This window comes from Schistocerca gregaria, chromosome 9 (genome assembly GCF_023897955.1).
Source record: "Schistocerca gregaria isolate iqSchGreg1 chromosome 9, iqSchGreg1.2, whole genome shotgun sequence".
Classification (NCBI taxonomy): domain Eukaryota; kingdom Metazoa; phylum Arthropoda; class Insecta; order Orthoptera; family Acrididae; genus Schistocerca; species Schistocerca gregaria.
The window spans coordinates 122,201,886-122,214,008 of NC_064928.1; the positions used below are offsets into that span (position 1 = coordinate 122,201,886).

The 12,123-nt window shown below is 45.6% G+C and overlaps 1 protein-coding gene across 6 annotated transcripts in view; it reads right to left on the bottom strand.

Moving 5' to 3' along the window:
* Positions 1 to 12,123, bottom strand: part of LOC126291873 (uncharacterized) — a 234,174-nt gene that overhangs the window by 92,389 nt on the left and 129,662 nt on the right. For all 6 annotated transcript variants that reach the window (XM_049985594.1, XM_049985596.1, XM_049985593.1 and 3 more), the window contains exon 4: positions 693 to 900. In XM_049985594.1, the coding sequence (XP_049841551.1) occupies positions 693 to 900 (208 nt within the window). The remainder of the gene's footprint in view (positions 1 to 692; positions 901 to 12,123) is intronic.

Below are 12,123 nucleotides of genomic sequence, written 5' to 3' on the forward strand. Positions count from 1 at the left end.
AAAGACGGCCTAACGGTGTGCGGGACCGTAGCCCAGCTTCATGGAGACGGTTGCGAATGGTCCTCGCCGATACCCCAGGAGCAACAGTGTCCCTAATTTGCTGGGAAGTGGCGGTGCGGTCCCCTACGGCACTGCGTAGGATCCTACAGTCTTGGCGTGCATCCGTGCGTCCCTGCGGTCCGATCCCAGGTCGACGGCCACGTGCACCTTCCGCCGACCACTGGCGACAACATCGATGTACTGTGGAGACCTCACGCCCCACGTGTTGAGCAATTCGGCGGTACGTCCACCCGGCCTCCCGCATGCCCACTATACGCCCTCACTCAAAGTCCGTCAACTGCACATACGGTTCACGTCCACGCTGTCACGGCATGCTACCAGTGTTAAAGACTGCGATGGAGCTCCTTATGCCACGGCAAACTGGCCGACACTGACGGCGGCGGTGCACAAATGCTGCGCAGCTAGCGCCATTCGACGGCCAACACCGCGGTTCCTGGTGTGTCCGCTGTGCCGTGCGTGTGATCATTGCTTGTACAGCCCTCTCGCAGTGTCCGGAGCAAGTATGGTGGGTCTGACACACCGGTGTCAGTGCGTTCTTTTTTCCATTTCCAGGAGTGTATTTGACAGTGGTGGTGGCAAACGCTTAAATTAGCAGTGGTGACAGGGCGCAGTTGCGCAGCTTGGGTACGTACCGGCAGTATACTTGGGGTTGGTGGTGGTGACGACGACGCCCGCCTCGTTGGCGCCGAGGACGACGATGGGGAACTCCGGGCAGTTGGGCAGGAAGACGGAGAGCACGTGTCCGGGGCCCAGCCCTGCCCCTACCAGCGCGCCGGCGAAGTTCCTGGCCGCGGCGCGCGCCTCCGCGTACGTGTAGCAGCGACCCGTCAGCCCGCACTCCTGCACAGCGACGGGACTACGAGGTGGCAGGTTGATCTTAAATCATGAAGGTCAAAAGCTCGGTCTTTACGGATCATTCTAGTGCGTGAATTGTGTACTGAACTGGGGACCTAGAAACAACGGGAGGTTTCATCCCACCGTAGTCCTCAGTGGTTCACGACCTCACAACAGGCCACAGCAGTGCACTCGTCCCACTGCCGCCCCACACCGAACCCAGGGTTATTGCGCGGTTCGGCCCCCAGTGGACCCTTCGCCCACGCCCATCCCCCCTGGGAACATCTCGTACCAGACGAGTGTAACCCCAAATGTTAGTGTGTGTTGTGTAGATAGTTCCGCGTAGTCAGCGGATACACAACTTTCCCAATAGAGGGCGCCCCGCAGAGCACAACAGCGCAGGCGCAGCACTCGTCCATCTCCGCTCTACGAGATGGCGATGCCTTAGAGACGGACCAAATTCTGCTCCGCCAATCCGCGTATTAACATGTAACGCAGCCAATGAGATTGCTGCTAATGTAGAAGCTTTTCTCCTTGCGGGTCACACTCATGCAGTGATACCTGAACGCGCGAGGTATTATAACGAGTGTACAGACCTCCCATTAGTTAGTCTGCATCAGTCTGCATTATTCTGCATTTGTCTGTACAAGTGTATAGTCAAGTTTCAGTCTGCGCCTAATAAGATTACCATATTGCTGCACATAGCCATGAAGATAAATGTTTAGACACTTTGTCAAGTATCAGAGATATGTGAGAATAAGATTAACGTACCAAGACCAAAGGAACTTCAGATTGTCAATTGTAAATAGTATCCAGAATCAAGTTATGTAAGGCTTATGCTTTTTATTATTTTAATAAATGTGTGTGAAAATTAATCAAGTTCTGTTTAAAGTTGGTCACTGTCAATCTGCGATTCTAAGCGTGCAAGTGGCATTTTCTATCATCTGACCTAACGGCAGAAGATAAACACACCACGATAAGACCACGAGACATATTGCTGACACTAGCCTACTTCACTAGAGCGACAAGTCAAATAATCTGGTGGTGTGTGTACCGAAGGTCTTACAGTACACACACCACAGTGTGATAGAGTAACTATGGTGTACGCTTATATGGAGACAGTGTTTGCGCTGCTATCGCCGACATGGTGTTAACTGAGGCAGAATAAGGGGAACCAGCTCGCATTCGCCGAAGCATATGGAAAACCGCCTAAAAACCGTCCACAGGCTGGGCTGCACACCAGACCTCGACACTAATCCACTGGGCTGATTCGTGCTGGGGACTGCCACGCCTTCTCGTCACGGAAGCAGCGGGTTAGACCGCGCGGCTAGCCGGGTGGGCAAACATTTTAGTAATACGTTGATGCCGTGTTCCTTGCCTTCCGGAAAGCATGGTTCACATATCGACGCCGTTTAGTGACTAAAATACCACGGGGCGCAGTAAACACTTCGCAGAAGCAAACGCGTTCCTGCCACTGTGGACATGACGTCAGAGAGGAATACTTCACGTCCACATTTATACACTTTTTTTCGTCACTGGATCGCTTAGTTGTCGCGAGCGCGATGAGAGATGCTCGACAGAATCTAGTGGCAGAATTGAAATTTCGAGAGAGCAATTTCCAAGAAGAGTCAGATAACAAACATATTACTTCCTCTCACATATACATTTCGAGAAACAACCGCGACCAGAAAATTTGAAAAATCCGAGATCATACAGAGGGCTCCCGACAATTATTCTTCCCACGTGCCACCCGCGATTGGAACAGAAAAGGGGGTCAGTTACAGCTGTCACAAGTTTCCTTCGCCGTTTCTAGAGTATGATGCAGATGTACTAGGTGATCAAAAAGTCAGTATAAATTTGAAAACTTAATAAACCACGGAAGAATGTAGATAGAGAGGTAAAATTTGACACACATGCTTCGAATGACATGCGGTTTTATTAGAACCAAAACAAGTATTGCTAGACTAGTGAAAGATCTCTTGCGCGCGTCGTTTGGTGATGATTGTGTACTCAGCCGCCACTTTCGTCATGCTTGGCCTCCCAGGTCCCCAGACCTCAGTCCGTGCGATTGTTGGCTTTGGGGTTATCTGAAGTCGCAAGTGTAGCGTGATCGACCGACATCTCTAGGGATGCTGAAAGACAGCATCCGACGCCAATGTCTCACCATAACTCCGGACATGCTTTACAGTTCTGTTCACAACATTATTTCTCGACTACAGCTATTGTTGAGGAATGATGGTGGACGTATTGAGAATTTACTGTAAACAACGTCATCTTTGCTTTGTCTTACTTTGTTATGCTAATTATTGCTATTCTGAAGAGGTGAAGCGCCATCTGTCGAACATTTTTTGAACTTATCTATTTTTTGGTTCTAATAAAACCCCTTGTCATTCCAAGCATGTGCGCCAATTTTTACCTCTCTATCTACATTATTCCGTGGTTTATTCAGTTTTCAAATTTATACTGACTTTTGGTCACCCAGTAGAACAATGACGTGTCGCAAAGTCTTATGGTTATTAGCTTGTGCTCTGTCGCTGAACATGTCATCATCGAGGGACTTAAAAGCCAGTTTTGTCTTCCTCTTTGTTCGTTAACCAGCGGCTTGGGCGTCCATAAGTGCGCCACGAGGGGGCATTGCCTACTTTTGGAATCGGAAAGCGATGTACACTCTAAGGGAGACAAAAAAAAAAAGGAATCGCAGCATTCGCACCATGGTGGAATTATCCGAATTTAATGGAAATCGGTAGATACGAAGTAAATGTACAGCAAACAAATTGTTTAGATTTCAAAAAAATTCGATCTCTTATCCAAGAGAAAGAGCTTCACAAAGTGAGCATGTCAGTAACACACTGGTTCACATCTGGCCCTTATGCAAGCAGTTACTCGGCTTGCCATTTTTTGACAGAGTTGCTGGACGTCCTCTTGAGGGAGATCGTACCAAATTCTGTCCAATTGGCGCGGTAAAGCGCAAAATCCGGAGCTGAATGAAGGGCCGTGCTCACACGGCTCTAAACGTTTTCAACTGGGGAGAGATCCGGCGGCCATGCCTGCCACGGAAGGATTTGTTGGGAAGCATGCAGACAAGCAGAAGAAAGTCTCACCGTCTGCGGACGGACATTATCTTGCTGAAATGTGAGCCCAGGATGGCTTAGTACGAACTCTTATGCGAATCGGCGAAGTGCTGCGAGTAGCGAACAGTACATCAGTAGTGTGTCGATAAGTTGAGAGTTTGGGTCTGACGTGAGGCTAACAGCCGTGTACCGCAAGTCTCTAGAGGAACGGAAGGTTCCAAATGATTGGAAAAGAGCACAGGTAGTCCCAGTCTTCAAGAAGGGTCGTCGAGCAGATGCGCAAAACTATAGACCTCTATCTCTGACGTAGATCTGTTGTAGAATTTTAGAACATGTTTTTTGCTCGCGTATCATGTCGTTTCTGGAAACCCAGAATCTACTCTGTAGGAATCAACATGGATTCCGGAAACAGCGATCGTGTGAGACCCAACTCGCTTTATTTGTTCATGAGAACCAGAAAATATTAGATACAGGCTCCCAGGTAGATGCTATTTTCATTGACTTCCGGAAGGCGTTCGATACAGTTCCGCAGTGTCGCCTGATAAACAAAGTAAGAGCCTACGGAATATCAGATCAGCTGTGTGGCTGGGTTGAAGAGTTTTTAGCAAACAGAACACAGCATGTGGTTCTCAATGGAGAGACGTCTACAGACGTTAAAGTAACCTCTGGCGTGCCACAGGGGAGTGTTATGGGACCATTGCTTTTCACAATATATATAAATGACCTATTAGGTAGTGTCGGAAGTTCCATGCGGCTTTTCGCGGATGATGCTGTAGTATACAGAGAAGTTGCACCATTAGAAAATTGTAGCGAAATGCAGGTAGATGTGCAGCGGATAGGCACTTGGTGCAGGGAGTGGCAACTGACCCTTAACATATACAAATGTAATGTATTGCGAATACATAGAAAGAAGGATCCTTTATTGTATGACTCTATGATAGCCGAACAAACGCTGGTAGCGGTTACATCCGTAAAATATATGGGAGTATGCGTGCGGAACGATTTGAAGTGTAATGATGATATAAAATTAATTGTTGGTAAGACGGGTACCAGGTTGAGATTCATTGAGAGAGTCCTTAGAAAATGTAGTCCATCAACAAAGGAGGTGGCTTACAAAACACTCGTTCGACCTGTACTTGAATATTGCTTATCAGTGTGGGATCCGTACCAGATCGGGTTGACGGAGGAGATAGAGAAGATCCAAAGAATAGCGGCGCCTTTCGTCACAGGGTTATTTGGTAAGCGTGATAGCGTTACGGAGATGTTTAACAAACTCAAGTGGCAGACTCTGCAAGAGAGGCGCTCTGCATCGCGATGTAGCTTGCTCGCCAGGTTTCGAGAGGGTGCATTTCTGGATGAGGTATCGAATATATTGCTTCCCCCTACTTATACCTCCCGAGGAGATCACGAATGTAAAATTAGAGAGATTCTAACGCGCATGAGGCTTTCAGACAGTCGTTCTTCCCTCGAGCCATACGCGACTGAAACAGAAAAGGGAGGTAATGACAGATGACAGTGGCAAGTGAAGTGCCCTCCGCCACACACCGTTGGGTGGCTTGCGGAGTATGGATGTAGATGTAGGTGTAGGGCAGTCGAATCAGCTGCAATGGCCACTTTATCTGGGTGGCTCAGAGGTCTGAGCATCTGGCTAGCAAGCAGCATGCTAGAGTTCCAATCACTGCCTGGCACAAAATTTCCCTTTGACTTAAGTCAATGCCCGCTTGGAGCTCATGTCTGTAATTCCGTTATGTCTTACTTCTAGAGATCTTTGTGAGTCTAGTAAACTGCAGACCTAGCACTGCTGAGCGACGCGCGGATTGTGGCTTTAACAATAAGTATATAACACTGGTTTGCTTGATAGTCTGGATTCTCGTGAGAAATTATACCGTTTCCTTGGCACGAGTTTGGTTTTGGCTCAGCCCTGCGGTCAAAGTGGATGCAACTCTTTCCATAATTTTGTTTAAGTAGAGTCTACAAGCTCTCCTCCAGCGCTTCCTCGTGTAGTGATTGATGACCTTTAGAAAGAGGCTTTTCCAGTCCTCAGTCCATCGCATTCTAGTGCCAATTCCCTGCATGAAAATGGCAACCCTAAATCCCTGCACAGCTTAAGCACGGTAATATTTCACCATTTCTTTGGGAGAGAGGGAGCAAAATTCGAATTTCTGATACGAAACGACGTTCTCTACATGAATTTAAGCATTCTCAAACTCTTCACTTTATGGGATGGAACACAACACAACATGCACGCGTAGAGTTACGATTTCTGCGGTCCTGTCGTCATGGGTGGACACTAACAGTCACACTGGGGAGACGGATACCATCTTCGTTCAGTGTAGGCTGTTACCGTCGCATCTGCCGGTTACTTCGAGACTGAGGTGGTTCGAATGCTGGACATTGTGTACCCCTACCGCAACAAACCACAAAAGTAGTGTTCGAAAAACATTTTGTTTAACATTAATTATGCCAGTCAATATTAGGGAATACATTGTATACAAATAATGCAGTAAATCCATTAACATGATCAGTAACGAGGTTTTGTAAGCAAGTAATGTCATAGATGGTACCAAATCCTGATTAACGTTTTTAAAAGTATATTGAAACACCCCACTTATCTGGTTTTGGTGTGTTTTCACCCCAGGTAATTGACTAACAGATCAATAGAGAGTGCAAAACTGTCACAATATCGGATAACGCAAAGAAAGTAATAACGCCCTGTGACTCATGATTGAACTGCAGTGGCAGTGTTGACATTAATTGGTTCAGAATTGATCCCTTTTAATTAAAAAGGGGTGCACATTGATGTTATATTCAGCTATTGAACACCAGATGCAAATGTTGAACATAAAATTAATTAAGAAAGTGACTTGGGATTTCAAGTACTTGATTGAAAACAGATGCAGTCGATTGCCACAAATTTCTTGTAACTCCCGACTTTCAATCATCACATTACATGGCTCTCCTAAAGGCAGTGGTCATCAGTTGCGTTTGCATGGAATAAAGCGTGATAAATCAAAAGTAATTCTTATCGACTGACCCAGGCATAATGCGAATTGCGAGAAGATTTCTACAATACACAGCCCATGAAACCTTCATGGAAACTTTACCGACATGATCCAGCAAATTAAACAGTGGCTGGAGCGGGCGCAATATCACCAAATTTAGCGTGGCAGAGCGGTGTTGTTGTGCAGACGTCGACTGACCTCATGGAGCTGCAAGGCTGCACTCGCCTATTCACTTCTAGCTATCTTGCTCAGTACATAGCTGAACCAAAACTTCCTATCTCCAAGCTCAATCATTCCATTTTCTAAGTCCTAAACTACAGAGATACTCACTCTTTCTCAGGCAAGCTGAGCAAAGAACGCCACGTCCGCACTCTAGGGAAGCTGGGAATGGAAGACCTCTATGGGGACTTCTCACGGTCTGTTCTTCTCCTCGGTTTCCCCTCCAGCAAAATCTCTCACTCCAATTGCAGTGCAAGTCGCGTTAATTATGCGTCGCTTCCAGCACTGATCAATGCCTGCTCTGGGAAGTGAACAAATTCCCACAAAATTTCCCTTCCTCTCAACTTCTGCTATATAGCTCCTCCCAGGCCACACATCAAGGTTAGCGTCTGCACAAACACCAAGTTTTCCGGAACTCTGACTCCCAGGAGAGTACTTCAAATTCCTTGGTCGTACGTTTCCATCAAAGGATTTCATTCTGTCGCTCTTCCCCTGATTTGCTTCAGACACTGTGGACCGTGAATTGAGCGTGATGTTGCTATAGTCACAAACACGCATATTTTGACCTCTGTTGACCGCCCCATCTTAGCTTTGCTAGGCTTTCTTGCATGTTTTACAGAAAATGGGACGACGGACATTTAACAACAGGCTTACAAGTTCTCCTTCTGTTTCCCAGTACAGCAGCATCGAGTTGGGGTCAACCACCCACTCACTGTCACTCATCTTAAGGTGGATGGAGGCCATGCCGTGTTACTCAGAGCTTGAGCCGCCCTAAGCTGCCTATTGCCACTTCCCTTAGCCGATCCCCCAGCGGCCACGGTCAATTCTGAGTACTTCCCTGGGGTAAACTAGCCTCCAGTAAATCGACGCATTTCCACAAAGTGTTCATGTCGTGCGAATTACTTTAAAATCATCACCCGACATTAATTATTCCAATACGTTCATACTATACCCTCTACAAGATGCATTGTGCCTTGTCAGTCATTTATGTTCAGCCCTACTGTTCGCTCAACGTGAGTTAGGTGATCTTTAATGACTTCATGTAAGGGGCATAGTTCTTGCCATCTTACAATATTTTCCATTTCCAGGAGTTCTCATCTATGGCATTTTTGTTATTGTTTTTGTTGACATCCATCAGAATTTTTCTGTCTCTCTGATTTTTTTTCTCTTGGAGATTTTTGAAGTTGATTGTGAAACCAACGTTATTGGTATATGAATAAAAGTATCTTTAGTGAATATTTTCTCTTTTTGTTTCGCTGCTCAGTGCATATCCTGGATGTAGTCATATCAAGATGTCAGTTCAGTTCATTAAAGCAAAAAAGTAATCTAGGACTACATAATTATATTAATGGTATAAGATGTAATTTGTATATGCTAATGAAACCTGTAGTTATCAAGATAGTATACTCTTCAGAAACTCTAGTTATCAAGATAGTATACTCTTCAGAAACTCTAGTTATCAAGATAGTATACTCTTCAGAAACTCTATTCAATTGATAAGTACGAGGTACTTTCAATAAGTAATGGAACACTTTTTTTTCTTTTTGTGAAAGCAAATTTGTTTTTATCTCGATTCCAATACACCTTATTATTCCCCACTCTTTTTTCTACAAAAAGCTGGGTTTCAACACAATATTCGTTCAAAGCGACAGCCTTACGCCACCTTACTGGGATGACCCTTACGTCTGCATGATGTTACTCCAATGGTCGATGTGGGAGCCATTGCCTTGCTTCATTGACAACCTCCCCATCATCCGTGTACTGCTTGCCACAGAGTACATCCTTCATTGGGCCGCACTGATGGAAGTCGCAAGGTGTGGGATTCTGGCTGTGGGGTGGATGACAAAGAGCAGTCCGATGAAGTTATGTGAGCTCCTCTAAGGTGCTTAGGCATGTATGAGGCCTTGCCTTGTCATGGAGAAGGAAAAGTCCGCGTGCATTTCTGTGGAGACGAATACGCTGAAGTTGCTTCTTCAATTTCCAGAGGGTAGCACAGCACACTTCAGAGTTGATGGTTGCATCGTAAAGGAGGACGTCACAGTCCCAGAAGACCATCCCATGACGTTACCGGCGAGGATGCGGCTTTGAACATTTTCTTTGAAGGAGAGGTGACGTGGCACCACTCTGTGGATTACAATTTTGTTTCCGGTTCGGAGTGGTGAACACGTGTTTCGACTCCTGTTCGACGAAAAATTGTTATGATCAGCCTCATAACGTCATAACGCGCAGCCACTTCCGCACATATGGTCTTTCGTTGCTCTCTATGGTTTTCTGTGCGGCGCGCACAAGCTTTTGACTACCTCGTATGGTGACCGAGTGTGGCAGCGCTTCCAACATAGACGTCCAGATAATCAGAGAGGTGTTTGATTGTGATTCGTCGATCACCTCGAAGGAGAGTGTCCGCACGTTCCCGCAATGCAGCAGTCACAGATGTGTGCGGCCAGCCGGAAACGGGTTATCGGGAAGGTTTGCGCGACCTTGTTGCGATGATAACAGACGCCTCGCCCAACTACTCCCCGTGGTTTTGTTCACTGCCAGGTCTCCATAGGCATTCTTCAATCGCCTGTGAATATCTGTGATGTTTTAGTTTTCCTCCTATAGAAACTCAATGAAAGCTCTCGGCTTGGAACACACGTCTGTTATGGGTGCCATTTTGAAGGCTATGAATAGCGCCGCCACCCTTCGGAACTTCATGAACTTAGGGGCTGATACGGGACTATTCCATGATGTCCCATAACAAATTCCGGAATTTTTTTTACCGAAGTCGGTTGAGAAAGGAAGTGTTGCATTATTTATTAAACGACCGTCACACACATTCATTGAGACACAATAAATTTCTGTATACGCTGCATTAAGTGATGTAAAACACACTGGACAAGTTGCATCAAGAATGCTAATTTTATGGTTTCGCCCCTTCGTGAATAAATTTCTATACCCAAACCACCTCTTCCCATGCACATCCTTCAATATGCTGATGACACCACTTACCTCGCTCTCTATCCCATGCTCCAGAAATCCAACGATCCCTCCAAACCCACCTCAGTGTGTTTACCTCCTGGTGTAACCAATGGCTCCTTAAGATTAATCCTTCCAAAATCCAGGCAGTGTTTACCTGCTGGTGTAACCAAAGGCTCCTTAAGATTAATCCTTCCAACATACAGGCAGTCATTATAGGACGCATCATCTGCATCTTTCATCTTCACGACTTCTACCATTTATGACCGTCCTATACAGCTAACTCACTAAAATAACTTTGGACTAACTTTCGACTAACAAGTAATCTGAATACCTCATTTACTAACCATCCAAGCCCACACGAGACTAAAACTACTAACCAACGAACATGGGGACTACACCCCTCCATTATCCTTCATGTGTACGAATCCCTGATCTGTCCCATCCTTTACCATGCAAATGTTGAATGAATCTCCACCCCTCCTAAGTTCTGTAAGTCTCTCCAGATCCTTGCCATGCTCTGCGCCTCGCTTTCTGCATCCGCTTACCCTATCGCAACAGGATCTTTTACCAACTCATCAAATTCCCACCTCTCCTCACTCTCAATGAACACCTCTGAATAACCTACACCATAGGTAAAATCTACTCTGACAATCCTATGGTGTCCACTCTCCATTCCAATCCTATTGTGCTGCCAGGCCTCCACCTACACATCCCACCGACCCTTCACTTGCACACCGTTCACGTCCTCTCCCAAAGAAATATCAACTGTCTATCCTGGACCACGAACTTCACCCCGACATATGCCTGTCCTACCAACTCTGAATCCACCCTACCTTATCCACCACCCATAGAGCTCCCCCTCTCTATCGTTCCCCATCCCTTTTCCGATCTATAGCTCCCAATATCAGTTGAGCCTCTCTCCTTGCACCCACAGCCACACCTGTCTTGTCACCACCTCTTACCAGTCCTCTGTCCTCATCACGACCACTCCCCTGTCTCTATCCCCTCTCTTCTTTCCATCTACAATCCATCGTCACAGCGCAGGTCCTTTTCCAGTTTTAGTGAAAGTGCACAGTGCTCCGTTGTTAACGGTCAACGTATCTTCCGTCGTGTTCAGTGTTTTACAAGTGTTTAGTGTTCTTCAGGTGTTTATCAAGTTTTTATAACTGTGCTGTTTGTCCACATTTTTACCACTGTTTTCAAACGATTCATGAAACCACATTATTTTATTTGTACAGACAGTTGGTTAAAAGAAACAAAAGGAACAGAAAGACGTAGGGAGAAGGAAGTTTCAACCAGTTAGCTTGTTATTACCAAATGATGATAATTACGCCTTTACAAGATGGTATGCAATGCAACAACAAACAAAACAAACACAATAATCGAACTATTGAATTGTTGACAGCGTGATATGCGTGACATGTTTACAGCTGTAGTTTCACGAATTATCACGCTGTTAACAAAATAATACAGGGTTTTCACGTTAAAAACATTTTATAAAATTGATGCTGTTGCAGTTGTTAATGATTGGGGAAGACGCTTTAGATCAAAGCCACCGTCTAGATGAACAGTATGCGACATACGAGATAGATTTGAAGAACATCGATTTGTTATGGATGCATCAAGATCTGGCCGCCCAACAACAGTCACAAACGAGGAAAATGAACTGCAGATATGTTTAGCTATGATTCAAAGTCCACGAAAATCAACCTTACGATTAGCAACTGAGCTTGATTTATCATGAAGGTCAGTGCAAAGAATATCACACAAATAGAAGTTTAAAGTTTACATTCCACGTTTACGACATGCGTTGCTTAAAGATGATCCAGTTGGACGTCTTCAGTTTTGTGAATTGATATTTGACCAACAAAAACATGATCCTAACCTATTCAACAAAATTGTGTGATCTAACGAGACCCGTTTTTATCCAAGCGGGCAAGTTAACAGACATATCTGTACTTTTGTTAGAACAAACACTA